The following is a 19,611-nucleotide window of genomic DNA, read 5'->3' on the forward strand; positions in this document are numbered from 1 at the left end:
TCTTGTATGTCTTCCATTTTCTAATTATTGCTCCCACAGTTGATTTCTTCACACCAAGTTGCTTGTCTTTTACAGATTCAGTCTTCCCAGCCTGGTGCAGGTCTACAATTTTGTTTCTGGTGTCCTTCGACAGCTCTTTGGTCTTCACCATAGTGGAGTTTGGAGTGTGACTGTTTGAGGTTGTGGACAGGTGTCTTTTATACTGATAACAAGTTCAAACAGGTGCCATTAATACAGGTAATGGGTGGAGGACAGAGGAGCCTCTTAAAGAAGAAGATACAGGTCTGTGAGAGCCAGAAATCTTGCTTGTTTGTAGGTGACCAAATACTTATTTTCCACCATAATATGCAAATAAATTATTTCCAAATCAGACAATGTGATTGTCTGGATTTGTTTCCACATTTTGTCTCTCATAGTTGAGGTATACCTATGATGAAAATTACAGGCCTCTCTCATCTTCTTAAGTTGGAGAACTTGCACAATTGGTGGCTGACTAAATACTTTTTTGCCCACTGTGTGTGTGTATATATATATATATATATATATATATATATATATATATATATATATATATATATATATATCACACATACACATGCACACATAAATATATTTTAAGATTTCTTTGAAATTGTTAAAGGAATATTAAACAGTATGAGATTGTAATAAAAAATTAGAGACAGGCAAAAAAAAAAAAAAAGGGACTTGCTCAAATATGGCAGTAACCCATTACTTTACTGAAACTAAAGTACTTTTATAGAAATTAAATCTTTATAATTTTGTGGGTTATCCCTTCATTAGTTTTCCTGCCCTCTTGCTCCCGCCGCCTCCTCTCATCGTTGACGCATCTTTCATTACTCCAGTCCCTCCGAGTGATTTAGTTACTGTTGCATTCCTTTATAACACATAGCTGCCATTATAATTTGTTTTCATTTAGTTTAAGTTCATTTCTTATCCTGTAGTGCCATCTTGTGACATTTTTATGAATTGCATATATTTTATTTTCAAAAAGCATTTTTTCTGTCAGAGAAAGTTGTTTTTTATTATATAGTATTGTGTTTATAAAACTGTGTTTTTAATATTTTTCAAAACATTTTATTACAATGTCTGAGCCTACAGAATCCTCTGATCCTCTAAGTGCTCGGGTTGTTCAGAATATGATTGATTCTTTTATTCATTGAATGGATGTAAAATCTCAGGGGTCTAAAAAATCCTTAAAACGGAAAAATCCTTCTGTTGCAACTAAATCACGTAGAAAGCTTGTAAGCAAGTCTCGTCAGTTGCTTTCTGACACATCTATTCCTCACAGCAAAGGAACTAAAACCGCTGTTAAAAGAATCCTGCATCCCAAGTGTACCCAAATGGGAGAATCTAAAGCGAATAATAAAGGGAAATCTAAAATTGCTTCTAAATCCCTTGCCAAATTACATTCTTCCTCAGAGTCTAATAGTTCTGATGAAAATGACTAATTCAGATATTAGTTCAGATTATTTTAATAATTCTTCTAATGAATCTGATTATTCTCCAGTTTCTAAAAAATCTAAGAAATTGTTTAAGAAATTTAAAGATAAAATTAGGAAGATTTTGAATTTATTGACTGCTTAGGTAATCCCAGGTTTAACCCTGATGAACTGCATCACCCACGCTCTGCAGAATGGTGTCCCATCCATTGATATAGAAATATTTATTGATTTTCAACTTAGAAAACCTCTTAAAAAGCAAACTCGTAACAAAATAAGAGCAGAGTGTCCCCATCCCTTGCTTCTAAAGAATGCATCCATTACCCCTGAGGTGGACCCTAAGATTATTAAATTTATTGGCGCCCCATGCTATAGAATTAAAAAAGGTGTGCACAGATCATGGAAAATCTGTCAAAATAAATTATTGGAATCTGTGGGGCCAGTTACAAACTTATTTGAAATGTCTGAACAAGCAGTTGCAAAAAAACACACTTCTTGACCCTTATGTAGTTTGTAAATGGATCCAAAGGCTTCTTTGTTTTATTGGAAACACTAATACTGCAATGTCTTTGGAAAGACGTTGCAATATTTTATAAAAAATAGATCCTAAAATTACGTATTTTTCCTCAAAATGACCTAGCATCTGATAATAATGGCCTACTGTTTGGCAATTATTTTCTTAAACAATATAACCAGTACGTAAACACTTTCTCTAACCTGAATAAAGTAAAAATTTCTGTTAAGAATTTTTTTTATCCTCACCAAAATTTCTCTGACAGGGCCAGGAAAGGTAGAGGCCGCTTTTCCGGCCGCCATCCATACTTTGTCAAGGTCTCAATATTACCAGTCCCAACAAAATCAATACCCTTTCCAATTTTCAAGAACCCTCAACTTCCTCCTCTTTTCCTTCCAGAGCCCATCCATGGAACCAAAGAGGTGCAAGAGGCAGAGCCAGATCACGCCCTGCTCCAGGTAAATACATCCTTTCTTTTCCCTGTTCTTTCTTTCCCAGACAAAATTAGTGGCAGGCTCGCTCTATTTGCTCAAAATTGGTCTTTAATCACTTCAGACCCTTGGGTTCTAGAAGCAAACACAAAAAAGGGAACAGAGCGCAACCCACTCTAAGAGTAAAACCGTTTAATACAGGATATTAAAGCACATACATAACAAACACGTACACAGAATAAAATATGTGCAGGCACTAAAAAGTCACCACAGGTAATGTCCTTCACCAGCTCCCAGATAGAACTGTTCCTGCTCCTGCTCCTTTAGGCACCTCTGAGTATTAGATATCCGGAACGCCACAGGAAGTGGCTACGATACCAGGATCGCCACAAACTCACGGACTGAGACTACCAACGGATAATCACCTGTAGCCGTATACGAAAAGACTCTACGCGTTTCATCGGGTTACGACCCGACTTGGTCAAGAGATAATTTGTCAATGGTACATAGTTCCTTTTAAATGTAGCGGGCTTGACACACCTCCAATGTGAAGTGGAATTTGATTGGCTGATACTCCTGATCGGAGCGATGATCCTTCTTGTGTTTATACAATGTCCGTCACATATCTTTTTTACAAAAAACACACAAGCTGTATAAAAGCGATCACTGAGATGTCCTGGTTCAGTCTCCTATTGGGTTAGCGTGATATTTCACTAAATGCTGGCGAATTTTAGAAAAGCGGATCCAAGTAAGATTGTGGGTCTTTTTGCAGTATAAGCTGGCAGATGTGAACCAGCCCTTTACATGCACCAGGGGTGAATCATAATGTTGTATGCTGCAGCCCTCTGTCAATTTACAGTGACGTCACCTTCCTCGTGCGCGAACTCCTGTCACTGAGTTTGTGCACGAGGAAGGTGACGTCACTGTAAATTGAAATACGTTCAATAACTCCTTGTTAGCCAGAGGGCTGCAGCCTACAACATTATGATTCACCCCTGGTGCATATAAAGGGCTGGTTCACATCTGCCAGCTTATACTGCAAAAAGACCCACAATCTTACTTGGATCCGCTTTTCTAAAATTCGCCAGCATGGAGTGAAATATCACACTAACCCAATAGGAGACTGAACCAGGACATCTTAGTGATAGCTTTTATACAGCGTGTGTTTTTTGCAAAAAAGATATGTGACAGACATTGTATAAACACAAGAAGGATCATCGCTCCGATCAGAAGTATCAGCCAATCAAATTCCACTTCACATCGGAGGTGTGTCAAGCCCGCTACATTTAAAAGGAACTATGTACCATTGACAAATGATCTCTTGACCAAGTAGGGTCGTAACCCGATGAAACGCGTAGAGTCTTTTCGTATACGGCTACAGGTGATTATCCGTTGGTAGTCTCAGTCAGTGAGTTTGTGGCGATTCTGGTATCGTAGCCACTTCCTGTGGCATTCCGGATATCTAATACTCGCTCAGAGGTGCCTAAAGGAGCAGGAACAGTTCTATCCGGGAGCTGGTGAAGGACATTACCTGTGGTGACTTTTTAGTGCCTGCACATATTTTATTCTGTGTACGTGTTTGTTATGTATTTGCTTTAATATCTTGTATTAAACGGTTTTACTCTTAGAGTGGGTTGTGCTCTGTTCTCTTTTTTGTTTTTGCAGTATCGTTCTTGGGAGCAGGAGCACAGTTTTTGCACCCCCTATCAGAGCAGCATCCACTCGACTCTCATTACTTCTATCACCATCTGGGAAGTATTTATATTCTCCTTATGTATTATATGTTATAAATGTGTATGCTATTTGCTATGTTCCTACACCCTATTACGATTATCTACCTCTATGGTAAATTTGATTACATATTTACAACAGCCTGCCTTTTAAAGTTATACAACCTCTTCTATGTAGAGAGATGTTTTGAATATCAATTTTAAATATTAACTAAAATTGGGACTATACAAACTGGTCTCCATAACATTTATGCAATAAGATCTTTTGCAAAAGTAAGAGAAGCGCAGTTTAATGATTAGTCTATTGTGTTCTAGAAGCAGTTTCAGGCATAAAATGTATTTCCCTTCCCGTTCAAATAAAATTTCCTCAACCTATTAATTTTTCCCCAACAAGACAAAATTCTGGTCCAAAACGAAATCTCAAACCTTTTTTTCCAAACAACCAATTCTCCCTGTACCTCAGCCTCACAATATTTATTTAAGCAACTTATTTTTGGTAAAAAAGAAAAACAATCGGGGGGACTTCCGGGTGGCGGCCATCTTACTGGTCGCACTGAGCTTCAGCTCCTCAAGTTTTCTCAATATTATATAAATTCTTTGAAGCAGATTGGGTAATATTTTACTTAAAGTAGTGGAGAGACTTGTCTGTTGGTGACCCAATCCAAGATTTAGGGTATTGGATTGTGGCACGGCTTAATTGCCCTCAGTACCGGACTATTCACTTTGGGGCCTTCCCCTATAACCGAAGCCTCAACACCGTCCCACAACTAACTGTGCCTAGAGTGCGCAGCTTTCATAAATCAATGGAGAACACTCAGATCTGTATAGCTGAGCTGGCCTTACTCTTGGAAGAACACAGAATCAAACTCTGCAATGCTATAGAACGGGCATTCCTTTATGAGCCTCGCCAAAGTAAGAAAGTCATGGAGCAACCACAGGCAGCAAATTCACCCGGCCCTTATGGGGAAGCTACTGCAGAAACAGAGCAGACTATAGGTCCTAATACCCGTTATGAAAATGGCAAATCTACCTCTGACCCAAGCGTTGCGATAAACCAGCACAAACCAGGCCACAGCCAATGAACCTGCACCGTACATGCCTGAAGATGAGGCTCTACCACAGCGATCCCCACGTGAGCTGGTCCCAGTCATTAGTAGTCCTGTGAGACAGTGGAAAGAGCCGGACACTTTACCCCACTTGACTGAGCTGGTATATATAAAAGACAGAACAGAGAGCACAATGGGTGGAGGCTGGCGTGTGGAGCTACCAAGCATGGAAACGGATACATGGCCAGAGACCTACCTTATCATACAAGTGCTAGAATGTGGCGCAGTTACAGGCTGCCGCAAGCTCTACATGTTCTCAAGTAGCCCGACAATATTGAGAATGGCTCTGGCGGAGGTTGCGGTAGCCATGGTGTATGAAGAGCATGCAGAGGTGAGAATGAAACACCAAACTCAAGACTATTCACATTCGGCCCCAAGCGATCTCCGGTCTGGTGTCGGATAGAGGGATATCTTGATGGGGACTTTGCAGCCTGAAGTCCATAATCTATTATTGGGATCTAAATCCTTCAATGACTGTTATCTTATGTACACTTTGGATTTTTATCGCTACTCTGACTGTCAAACTGAGAGGGTGCATTACTTATATTTATCCATTTTGGCCCTGTCGGGTATAGCTTTATTCCTAAGCACTGAGCATTAGTACCTGTCAACTCATGATTTGTATATTATGTTACTCGAGATCGGTCAATATTTATACCAGTCCTCCTCTCATGCTCAGGTTTTGTATCACTGTAACGTATAATCCCCAGAGTTTAACAGCAAACCCAGTAGCCAGGACCACATACTTTATCTCTTGCCAGAAGGCTGGGATGCATGTTATTACAGCACACTACATGACAGTAGTCTCTCCTACTGGATTCCCTAATAAGGGCCGGAGTTTGCATGAGTACTTGTGTATGCTGTTAACATGTTTACTCATTAGTATGAAATTGTAAACCCTGAGACTGATGCTAGCTATTTCATATTAAGCCTGGCAGGTGGTTAATAACCTTAAAATTTTCCTTTTTGTTCCTTTTCATGCCTCCTGCACGAATGCATCTGCGTGTTAATGTTCCAGTATGTTTTAGAGCTTCACTCTGTGTCTGGATTGCAGAACTGTGTCCCCCCCTGATAAGATAAAATGTCAGTATTTGTTGTGATAATCGTTATTCATATCATTTTAAACTACCTTTATCATATATGCAACTTGTTTTGATAGTATCAACTATATAAATACAGAAGAGGTTTACACTACTCATTGGGATCCTAAAGCGATCCCCTATTTCCCTAGAGCCTGTGGTGACATTTTTATCACAGGGATATTGGAATATAGCTCACAGATTTTATAACTGACAATTCACATAGCTGGTTTATTCAAGTAGTTCTTTTGTCTAGTGTAGTCTAGAAAGACACACCCAATGGTCTTTTTGAGTGACATTTGATAAGCCACTCCCTTTTGAATTGGGTTATAAAATACTGTAACACCAGAGCCTCTGTCTCTCTATTTTATCCTGCTCCTGCTAAAAGATGGATGATGTTGGACACAGAGAATCTGGCTAAGTATTTCTGGGATAATATTCTGTGTAGCAGTATTGCACAATTGGGGTTAGTGTAGAAGAGTTGCCCTGTATTAATTAAATTTTGGACTGTTTATCTGTAAAATAGATTTTTATATATTTAAAATATATATATATATATATATATATATACACACCTGTAAATATTTATCTTATTATTAACATATATTGATTCCTAAATAAACTGTTTGACAAATAATGGAGGACCCCTCATAGAGTTTATTTCACAATTTATCTGTGTTGGTTTTAGTGGTACCACCATAGAGATTTAGTATATTCTATTTAGTAGAAAGTAGAGATATTTTAAATTAATAGATAACCACAGAGCCTTCTATCATTCACAAGCTCTTATAGGTCAATAGGCTCCTAGAGTAGCCCCTTATATTAGCTAGAAGGCTTTGAGAAATGGTGCTATGACACTTGCAACTTTATAACATTTGTGCCTCATCATTGTATTTTGTAAAGCTGTTGCAACTCCTTTTATTGTAAGTGCATTGAAGTTCACTTGTTTGTGATGTAACTTGCTATGCACAACTTGGTAAACCTCAATAAAAATACTTAAAAGAAAAAAAAAAGAAAAACAATCAATTCAGGCCAGTAATAAATTTAGAATCCCTAAATGCTTAGCTTGCATAGCACCATTTCAAAATGGAGGGTATCCATCTATTAAGAGAAGGTTTAAGAGGAAACGATTGGTTAATTTGTCTAGACCTTACAGATGCTTATTTAACTGTCCCCATTGCCCAAGAACATTGGAAATTCCTAACATTCCACTGCGAGGATCAACTTTGGAATTTCACTTGTCTTCCATTTGGCCTGTCATCCGCCCCCTGGATTTTCACCAAATTACTCAAACCAGTGGTTGTCTGGCTGAGACTTTGTGCAATTTGTCCTATAATTTATTTAGACAACATTCTAATTATGGATCAGGATTTGCTCTCCATTCAGAATCATTTATCTATCACAATAACTTTATTGGAATCCCTAGGTTTTATTGCCAAGAAACAGAAATCTGTCCTTTCACCTTCCAAATCTCTAGTTTTCTTAGGATTTCAAAAAGATACCGTTCATTCAACTTTGAGTCTTCCTCCAGACAAAGGGAAGAATGTCAAAAAAGAGATTTCCGGGGGGCGGAGCCTGTTCTCACTGCGGCAGAACGTGTTTTTGTGAAGCTCCTCAAGCCTGAAGGACTTTACTTATATTGTGCATAGTAAAAATACTACAACCAACAGATTTGAAAGTCTCTTCTGCTAGGACCGGATGGGTGCCCACTATTGGGGATGATACAAGTTCTTTGCCTATGTTCTTTGAGACAGATATACGATCAGCTCTTACACAGGTTTGGACATCATTTTGTAACTTGCTGTAACTACACAGCATATCGATCCTAAGTAGCTATCCCTGTGTGGTTGTGAAGTAAATGGCTGGGGCTGCCGCAATCTTAACCCCCCCAAACTCTGGGGTTAAGAGATCCTGCATTAGGATTCTGAACTGATACGTAGCAGAATAAACCTGCAATTACTAGTTTATATCACGCTATAGAACAGTACATTCTACGCTGTCTATTTTACACCTCATTTGTGTACTCTCTTCTGTGACAAATGGAACAACTCACGATAACTATCCTGGAAGCAGTTGACAGCTGGGAACAGAAGATCCAGGCGTTAATATACCAGCATTACCAAGACCTGCAAAGGAGCCTGGAGATTATGCTGTCACCACTACAATTGGATCTTCAAAAATCTATAACATGCAGCTTGCCGCAACCACAAAGCCCGGTGAGGCCGGCAGCGCCAGAGGACATAACCCCTCCAGCCCAGCGCAATCTGCGCGACATTCAGGAGACCACTGTGCATCTACCTGTCATTAAGAGAGAAGTGAGCACACAGTTCACCCCATGTTCCACCTTAGATGCTCAGTGTGACAGGCCTATTCCTGTAGGGGAGATCACGGAGTCTCTTCACATTGGACACACGGTCTGCATAGTGGAGCAGACGGAGGCTCCTGATTTTTCTAAGTTATTACGGCGGCTTACTTAACCCTTGACTTTTGGCAATCTAATGCCTGATCGGCAAAGAGTACAGAATGCTACGCGGAGTGATGTATCATACGGGAACTCCCTAGCAAAATACGGCCTGAAATCCGGATCCATAAGGACATGCTTTTCCACTAGTTTGGGACTCTATATCTATCAGCCTCACCACAATGCTCTATCAGGCAGGACATGCTTCTCACCCATGGCCAGAAAAGGATTACAGCCTAAAACGTGGGGTAGGTCAGGAGTGGGTTAAATTTTATTTATGCTGAGGTGGACAGTTTGGTCTCCGGTTTAAGATGGCGCCTCCTACATGATTTACTACTGAGACTCTATAAATATATCTCAGTTTGAACTAAACTTTATGTTTTCCCTACAATGGTTATTAATCATTTAGAGTCTTTTAGATCATATGACTTTAAGTTGGATAAACGCGGGAAGCTGCTACCCGCCAGCCTGTGATTACCAGCTGAATTAAAACGTCAAACGTAGATCTGGCTGCTGTAAGATGGTTACCAAGGTAATGAAGATTGTAGTATCTGATGTTTTAAAACCTTTTGCTAACCATTAGAGTGATCAGACATGAACAGCTATGGCGTTTCCATAACTAGCAAAGCTTGCTCTTCCATTGTATTTATTTAACAGCTGTGACAGACCTCTATTAGTTGGGCTCACATAGTTAAGTGAGAGTTATACAGTTAAGTTCCCTTGATGTCTACATGAGGGTTGAGTTATTACAGTGTTTATTAAATTATGGTAATATTGTATACTTGTTTATTCACTACTGCCTCATAGACAAGCACATATACCTATTACCATGCGGTGATGCCCTCACCCAGTTAGCATAATTATGGCTTGTCACAACCTTACATTAGGGCCATATATTTATAACTTCTCAAAGATACTAAGTATAGGTCATTATGAATCCCTAGATACCTTCCCATTTTCCATGACCCCAACTAAACGCCATGTGGATATTATAAGTTGTAGACTCACCCTTTAATACTTAGAGATATACTTGTAGATCCCGGGGGTTATTCTGTTATGTAAGGTGCAGTGATCTCTCTGTTGGTCTGCTTCTTATTTTTATTTTGTTTTTTTACATTGTCACGATTAGTTCTTTTTATATATAGTTATGATGTATATTAACCTAACTTCCCATCAAGTTTTACTATATACTATGATGTTTTAATTTGATGCCACAGACATAAGCACTAATATGTTCTTTGAGAATTACATTATATTATTTGCCTCAGATACTACTGTTGACTACACTCTGAGTAACTAAGGCTACTCGACGATCAGTCTTATACTGATCAGGCTTTAGTATGGGCAGTGTTCCTGAGTGTATGTTCACTTCAAAACCCTTTAATGACGTTACAACCTTTGCTGTTCCCTCCTTCATGTTGCTATGTGTTGTTGTTTCAGATTGTTTTAAAAGTTTATAGAGAGTCAGATATAAATTAAGATTACCAAAATAGTAAAAACTGAGGTTCATTAAATGGGACCCACAAGTGGTTACCTATATATCAAATTGTCCTCTGGTTATTATTCATTTTTCCATATGAGGGCCAAAAGTGGCCTTTTGCGTTTAGAGGAGGGCTTCATAGGCTTATGGCACTTCATTTACATGGTTTCAGCCCTGTTTTGAAGAAAGTAATGTATTTATTTTGCTAATTGATGTGATGGATGATAAGTCTATACAACTACCATGTATCTGTATTTATTTGTAATATGTTATATATGTGCCTGGCATAAACCTCAATAAAAAATATTTAAAAAAAAAAAAACCTTATCCAAAGATTTTGTCCCTATCAGAACTATAGCCAGAATAGTGGGTTTACTATCTTCCTCTATTCAGGCTATATTTCTCGCCCCTCTCTATTATCGCAAACTCCAGAGATTGAAAATTTCTCATTTGAGGAAAGGTTTTTCTTATTCCCATCCTATATCTTTATCTCCAGAAGCCAAGGAGGAACTCTCTTGGTGGCTTTCCCATTTGGAGGCCTGGAATGGGAGAGCTATTTTTGTCAAGATTCTGGATCTAATCATAGAATCCAACGCCAGTCTTTTAGGCTGGGGAGCTCGTTGTTGTCCCTCCATCACAGGAGGCAAATGGACTCTGGAAGAGAAACATTTTCACATTAATTGTTTGAAACTGTTGGCAGGTTCTTTTGCAGTCAACAGTTTTGTCAAATGTTCTTCTCCAGTTTCTATTCTTCTGCGTATGGACAATATTACTGCAGTTCAATATTTCAATCGATTGGGAGGCACCAAATCCAGAGACCTTTCCAGCATCACCAAATAATGTATCCACCTTTGTCTAGACAGGAATATCGCTGTCAAGGCAGAATATATTCCAGGACAATCAAACTCTGCAGCAGATTGGGGTTCTCAATACTTGACAGATTTCAGCGACTGGAAATTAGACAGGAACCTTTTTCTCTCTCTTCAATCCCCCCAGAGGTCCTTTTTAATTGGATCTCTTTGCACTCAGGACCAATTTTAAAATTCGCCCTTATTTCAGCTGGCGCCCAGATCCGGATGCAGCAGCAATAGATGCCTTTCTTCATCCGTAGCCACTTCAGGGAGTATATGCATTTCCCCCTTTCTTGATGATCCCGAGGACAATTTCAATTGTTCGCAGGGATCTTTTATATTTAACTATAGTGACCCCCTCTGGCCAGTTCAAACTTGGTATCCCTCCCTTCTGGAAATGTCTATCAACGTTCCAAACCTGTTTCACCTTCTTCCTCATCTTCTCACAGATCCAGAAGGCAACTTCCACAATCTAGTTCTTCAAGGCTCTCGCCGTCTAGTGGCATGGACGATTTCAGGGGACCCTGAACTCTCCAAGGCCTTTCGGATGGAGCTAGATTGCTCATGCGAGAGTCTTGGGCCCCAGTTACTCGTAGAGGCTACTTTGCCGCTTGGTCCAAATGGTCTTGCTGGTGCTTGCAAAGAAACCTGGATCCCTTTTCTTCAGATTTAAGTTATATTATTAATTGTCTTATCCTTTTGATTCAGGACTAGCTTACAGATCTATTAACGTTTATCACTCCGCCATACCTGCTAGACATAACTTAATAACCTTCCTATTGGCAAACACCCTTTAGTTTGTAGATTACTCAAAGCTATTAGATTAAAACGCCCCCCTGTTCCAAAACATACATTTTTCTGGGATGTGGGTCTTATTTTTTTTCTTTTCAAATCTTGGCCTGATAATGCTTCGGTTTCTCTAAAACAACTTTCTGCAAAACTTACTACTCTTCTTTGTTTAATATTGTTTCGTAGAGTTTGACATCAAGCCTTGGACTGGGACGCTAAAAGTTTTTCTCCTGCAGAAGTTACCTTTTATCTTTCCCGAAGAACTAAGACCTCTTTCTACTTCCATTTTCTATCCTTACCTTCCTTCTGAACCTTCTTTATGTGTGGTTGAATGTTTAAAAACCTTCTGATAACTAACTTTTTATTTCTTTTATTCCTCCTCATTCTACTATCACTTCTACCTCTATTGCTAGGTGGGTTAAATGGGTCATGAAAGAAGCTGGAATTGACATTTCTTTTTCAGCACATTCAGTTAGAGGTTCGACGGCTTCAAAAGCCTTTTTAAAATCTGCTCCTCTCTAACAAATCCTGAATGCTGCTGATTGGGCCTCAGATTCTATATTCACACATTTTTTTTTCAGACCCATTCAACATGTCTCGCTTCATTTATTTTCTTAATTGCTTTAAACTTGCAAAATAGGAGTCTCTGGTCTTGTAATAAAATTCCGATTATCCTAGTTTGTGAAGTTATAATCTAGATTTTATTAAAGACACAAGAGACGAGTATTTTCCCACCATTTAATTGTTACATATTATTAACAATTTAGTTTTTTTTTTTTTTAACAGTTTCCAACTGAACAGAATCCTTTTCTTCTCTTCGGATTCTTACCTTCAACACAAGCAGATTGTTTTTCTTATGGTAGACCTTGGTCTAGTTTTCATTCTGCAAGCAAGATCTTAACTTCCAAGATATCTTCAGGAGAAGTTTACAGTTTCTTCTTCATATGTTTATTGTTATGTGTTTTGGGACTTTTTGGACTTTGTTTTTCTCTTTAATTCCTCCATCATGAGCATCAGACAAGAAAGAGGAGGTGGCGTATTGGTCAGTTTATGGACACTATTCCTATTCTGATTGGTCACTTTTTTCCGGTGTTATAAGATAGCCTGTTCTGTTTTAATATTATTGTATCTGATGAGGTTATCTTATTTCTTTAAAAATCTGCATTATGAGTAGTAAAAGAAAGAATGCAAAATACTCGTCTCAGTGTCTTTAAAAAAAAATCTAGATTATACCTTCACAAGCTAGGATAATAGGAATTTCACAGCAAAGCAATGCATGATCTCAGCACTGCTGATGCTGATTGGCTATTGTTTGTTTTTTTGTTTGTTTTTCCCAACTTGCAGCTGGACAGCAGCTGAACTATAACTGTTCACAGAGCACTTACTCTGGTGAGCTGAAGAAATTGTGAGGTCAAATATTTTCCTTTTTTACATATAGATGCTCAGGTGATATTTTCATGCCAGCTTTTTACAGTTATGCTGCATCACTTTCAAGTGATTTAGCATATGAGTATTATGTTCCTTTAAATGATTCCAAATCCAAAATTGGAAAACAGCACACATTCAGGTTTGGGGCACGAAAAAAAAAAAAAAAAAGACTTGCGATTTCTCAATAGAATTACAAAATTCATGCAATTTCCAGCCTCTAATAGATGTAGTCTTATATATATGTGGTACAGGGCTGTGGAGTCAGAACTTAAAACATGACTCCAAAACCTTTATAAAAGCTCTATATGTATCAATAATTGTAAACTTAGTAATATAGTAACGTATAGCATAAGACAGTGCTTCTCAATTCCAGTCAGCAGGAACCTTAATAGGCACGATTTTCATGATATCTGAACAAGAGCACAGGTGAAATAACCAGCAGATTAATAACCATGGTTACTAACCTGCTCTCATCCATCAGTTCTTTATTTCACCTGTGCTCTAGTTTAGATATCATAAAAATCTGCCAAATTAGGGGTCCAGAAGTTCCAATTAAGATATTAATCAGAATGCTGGGAGGTGCTGGGACAGGGCAACAGAGTGGAAAAGAAAAAAAGAAAAAGGCCACACTTTCTCTAGAAAAAGTCCTGTTTACATATGTGCATGTTGCATTTATTGCATATGCAGCTGTAAAGTATACTGACAATCCTGTCAGGTGAAGGAAGTATACCCTGCATTGGGCCAGTTATTCATGCTGTCTGTAGAGTTTTTATAAGTCATCAAAAACCATTATGTCCTGGTCAGAGAGTGCTAGAGGATCAGTGATTAGGGACAAAATACTAATATGCTAAATCTCTTCAAAGTGATGCAGCATAACTGTAAAAAGCGGACATGAAAATATCAACTGAACAGCTCTATATAAAAAGGGATTATTTATTACCTCACAATTTATTCAGCTCACCAGAGTAAGTGCTCTGGGAATAGTTATACTTCATCTGATGTCCAGCTGCAAGTTGGTGTGAATACTTAGGACATTTTCAGGTAAAATATCTTTCATTTTTATATAGAGATGTTCAGGTTAGTTTTTCTATTCAGCTTTTTACACCTATGCTGCATCACTTTCAAGTGCTTCAACATTTGGGTATCATGTCCCTTTAAATGGACAGCAAAGTGCTTTAGTGCATTTAAATTAGTACATTTTACAGTATTTATTTTTAAAAATGGATGTCCCTGCGTTTAATATGCTATATAACATTCTTCTGAGTTTCATGTATCCATATAGAGGTTGTAGTCAGTATATGTTTCCAGATTAATAAATGCTTCTGACTTTACACACCTGTATAAGAGACAGAGATTTTTGATCCCCTTATACTAATTATCCTTACTTTTTCATCTGGAAGGATATTCCCCTTGGCTGCCACCCTATACAATCATAATTCTCCATTTACATTGAAAATCTATTACCATTCTGAAGCAAGACAGAGACTATAAGAGAGGATATTTGAATCTTACTTGGAGGCCAGCTTCTTGCACTGATATTCAGTTAAGAGATAAATATCTCCTCTCTCACTGACGCAGACAGTAGCTCCATCACTAGCTGATACAAAAGATATAGCAATGTCCTTATGATGAAGGGCAGAAACTTGTCGAGGGCAACTTACATGCTTCTCTCCATTAGGGTCTTGCAAATATCCTAGAACAAAAAACATTAATTTATGCTTACCTGATAAATTATTTTCTTTCGGAATGATGATAGTCCATAAGGCTCTGTTACATGTGGGATATAATTCCTGCCACTAGGAGGAGGCCAAGAACCCACACTAGATCTTAAAATCCCTCCACCTCCACTCAGTTCAATGTATAGCCGAGCAGAGAATAGGAAACAGATAGGTGGGAAAGACAAAGCAGGGTCTTTAGAGATGCCAATTACAACTGCTGCCCAAAAATATAGAAATAGGTGGGGCATATGGACTATAATCATTCAGGTAAGCAAAATATTGTTTACTTTCATACAATGATTATAGTCCATAGGGCTCCATAAACGTAGGATTAATACCCAAGAAGGTGGTCCATGTTATGGAATGGGTGGGACAATTTTCTTGTAGTTCCTATTTATCAGACACTGCTGCCTGAAGGACTTTCCTGCCAAAAGCTGCTTGTGAATAAGCAAAAACACCAAAGCGGTAAAATTTTGAAAAGGTATGCAGAGAAGACCATGTTGCAGCCTTGCAAATATGTTTTGACTACTCTTATAGCGTGAGCTGTGATAAGCTTGGGAGGCGATTTTTCTGCCACCAAGTAAGCCTTGTGAATTACCTGTTAGTACCAAGATGCCAAAGCTACCGTAGAAGCTTTCTGCCCCTTACAAGTCCTAGAGTAATGAAAAAAACTAATTATAAGTTTGTCTGTATTCTTTAGTAGATTGAAGATAGAACTTCAATGCTCTGACTACATCAAGATTATGCAAAAGAGTTAGCAAGATCTGGACACATAGAAGGAACAACAATCTCTTGATATATTCCGAAGAAACTACCTTAGGAAAAAAAAAAACATATTTAGTACAGCCATATCTTTGTGAATAATTACAAATGGAGAATCACAGGATAAAGCTGACAACTCAGAAACTCTCCTGGTTGAGGAGATTGATAACAAGAAAAGTACTTTTCAAGATAAAAACTTGAAATCGTTGGAATGCATTGGTTCAAATGGAGGACCTTGCAACAAAGAAAGAACTAGATTCAAATTCCAAGCTGGAGACATAGGTCTGACAACTGGTCTAATTCTAGCTAGGGCCTGAACAAAGGTTTGAACATCAGGAAGTTTCACTGATTTTCTATGAAAGATGACAGATAAATTTGACCTTTTAGGGAGCTAGCAGACAAACCCTTGTCAATGCCATCTAGTAAAAATTGGAGAGTTCTAAGAATCCTAAAAGAATACCACACACCCGGGTGGAGGAACATCTCCCCCATCTAGGTTGTGGAAGCCTGGTCCCTGAGGTGATATTACCCAATTTTGCACTTTATACCTTAAGCCGGGAATAAACCAATGTCACTGCAAATACTAAGGAGTTATAAGATGGACTGTTCTTATATGTCCACACTTGGTCATCTACATGTTGGACATTGTTACCTGTTTCATCTTGGTGTTATAAGCGATTGCATCCTAGACATAGTCTAGATACATTTCCATACACCATAGTAAATACCAAACAGCTATAGGCCATATTAATATACATACAGAAATAGAGGTACAATTAATATTGTCATGACCTAGTATGCCTCTCTTGGTCCTAGTATGTTAATCCAGATCCCTCTGTGAATTCACTATATCATTAAGTGAATTTTCTCAGTGGGCTACATACCTGTATTATATCACTAACATACAGAGGAATAGATGCACTTTGTTGTTTGCTAATTTTGAACGCTCACATAATAAGTCATGTTTAACTAGCTATGGTACATCATTTACCTATCTTTATATTCAGGGTAAAACACAACAGAATAATGTTGCAAATTGATTTCATGGACATACTGTATATGTACTATCCTGCAGGTAGTGCACATTTCTAAATGTATTGATAACAAGCACAGCAAGAACCGCTACTTTTTACGTTTACTTTTATGTTTAATTCCCTTTTTAATTTATTTATGTATATAGATTATTGTGCATAGCTGTGATTGGACGTGACTCAGAATGCCTAGCAATTATTGTCACTATATACACTTGCTGCACTAGACAATTCACTATTATAGTAATACACTGATTTGGGCATGTATTGTAACCATCGCTACGGTTGCCATGACGGTTTATTTACACGATCATATTTGATTTGCAGATCATAGCTAATAACATTGTGATTGTTGGCACCATTTTCACATACCTATAAGGTAATTTTGAGCACAATGTAGATCGCTATTAAATGAAACACAAAACATTGTATATATATGTTTTAATCATGTCGCGAAACCGGAAGTGACATCACTTCCGGTTGACATGATCACGGTGGAACGCAAGATGCGTTCCACGCTCGATATTTTGGCGCAATTTTGGAAGCAACTTTTGTTTGGCGAGACACTGTGTGATACACTATAAATTGTGTGATATTTGGTTATTTGTTCATGCTGATGAAGGGGTTGTGAACCCCGAAAACGTTCCATTAAAGAATCAATTGAAAAGACCTGAGAGTGCATCTGACTGTGTTACTTATATATATATATATATATATATATGCAGCCACCAATCAACAGCTAGAATCTAGGTTCTCTGCTGCTCATGAACTTGCTTAGATAAACCTTTCAGCAAATGATAACAAGAGAAGGAAGCAAATTAAATAATAGAAGTAAATTGGAAAGTTGTTTAAAATTGTATTCTCTATCTGAATCATGAAAGAATAATTTTGGGTTTCATGTCCCTTTAAGGTCAGGGAAATGTTTTGGATTAACAAGCTACAAACTTTGAAATCTAAGGGTCTAAATTAAGACTTTGATTGGTCTCTCTTTAGGTAAATATTCTATCCGATATAGAGGATTACGTTGCTCATACAGGTTAAAATGTAAAAAAAAATCTAAAATCTAATGTAATAATTGACACATAAGGTATTCAGAATGTTTGTACAAACTACATACATTCATATATTTGATTTATCTGTATATATCCTTGCGTTGTTCATCTCTCTTGTACCTGCATTTTTATGTATATGATGGTTGCTATTCTGCTACTAGGATTACTTCTGGATTCTTGTTTTAGGATTGTTTTTGATTATGCAAATGTAGCTCTCATTTTTTAATTATATGCATAGGGACTGTATGTATATGTTTTAATTATGCTTTTTTGTAAGTTTGTCAATACACATTGTACGCAGTGCTTGTTTAAGATAATAAATACCATCTTAATATGTTATAAAAATTGTCTGCATTAGATGGCGTTGTTGTAAAATTAATGTGCAGTTGATTTGGACCTGCGTAATTGTTCTACACTTGTGTACCTGTATAAAGGCAGTCTCTCTGTATGCACAGATAGATATGACTAAGGGCCTAATGTAGGTCTGAAACGTTGTTTATTTTGTGGACCATGGCACAATAAAAGGTCATTTTATTTTAAAATGCAAAGGGTGAAGCACCCTTTCTCTTGGAGTTTCATGTGTAATGGCTAGAGACAGGGAAGGAGCCTGCACTAGGATATCGTCCAGATATAGTACAATTGAAATCCCCTGAGCTGATCACCGCAAACAATGCACCCATCACTTTTGTGAAGATGCAAGGAGTTGTAGCCAGACCAAATGGAAGAGCGACAAACTGGTAAAGCGTTTGTCTAGAAATGCAAACCTCAGGAACTGATGGTGATCCTTGTGGATAGGGATGTGTAGATATGCATCTTTGATTTTCAAATCTAGGATAGGTCTGAAAGTTGCTTCCTTCTTTGGGACAATGAACACATTGGAGTAGAACCCCTGACCCTGTTGAGACACTTATACTGGGATTATTACTGCCATATCCTCTAAATCCTAACACATTGCCTAAAGGCAGTCGCCTTTGAAGGATTTTTGGGGACATGAGACAGAAATAATTATCCTTGAGGAGGCCTGGACCAAACGCCTATCCTGTAGCCTTGGGAAATTATGTTTTAAACCCAGGAGTCCTGGACTGACTGGAACAAAGCCTTCTGAAAAAGACTCATTCTGCCCCTACCATAATAGATTCTCATCTGTGGCCCTCACCTTCATGCAGATTTTGGTATTGGACTTGGATTGCTTGTTATATGCCCATGTAGAACCAGGCTTCCAGGCTGGCTTGGAGGACTCAGACTTCTGAGAAGAGGCAGACTTCTGATCACCTGAGGAGCAAAAGGAACGAAACCTGTTATTTGGTCTGTTCTTTCCCTTGGATTTTTTTTTCCTGTGTGAGAAAAGCTCCTTTCCCCCCAGTGACAGTCTTAATAATAGTCCAAATCAGAGCCAAACAGAAGCTTCCCTTGGAAGGAAATATTCATCAACCTATTCTTTGATACCATGTCTGCTGACCAAGATTTTAACCATAAGGTCCTTCTTGCCAGTACTAACAGACATTTTTAACATCAAACTTGATTATGTCTGTTACTGTATTGCATATAAAAGAGATCCTCAGCTGTGGATTGTTCAGCCACCATTTTGGATAATGAATGACACCAAAGGGCCTCTGCAGCAGCCACATATTTGATACACTGCTTGCTTTCTTAAGAAAGACTCAAATTTGTGGTCCATAGCGTCTCTGAAAGAGAAGCTATGCTCCTTAGGGATAGTAG

At 38.1% G+C, this 19,611-nt stretch overlaps 1 protein-coding gene across 1 annotated transcript in view; it reads right to left on the reverse strand.

The window, feature by feature from the left end:
• The window catches only part of IBTK (inhibitor of Bruton tyrosine kinase), a 244,926-nt gene that overhangs the window by 184,560 nt on the left and 40,755 nt on the right, over positions 1–19,611 (reverse strand). Inside the window, exon 8 of the mRNA XM_053710478.1 lies at positions 14,842–15,022. Coding sequence (XP_053566453.1) covers positions 14,842–15,022 — 181 coding nt within the window. The remainder of the gene's footprint in view (positions 1–14,841; positions 15,023–19,611) is intronic.

Source organism: Bombina bombina, chromosome 4 (genome assembly GCF_027579735.1).
Source record: "Bombina bombina isolate aBomBom1 chromosome 4, aBomBom1.pri, whole genome shotgun sequence".
Classification (NCBI taxonomy): Eukaryota; Metazoa; Chordata; class Amphibia; order Anura; family Bombinatoridae; genus Bombina; species Bombina bombina.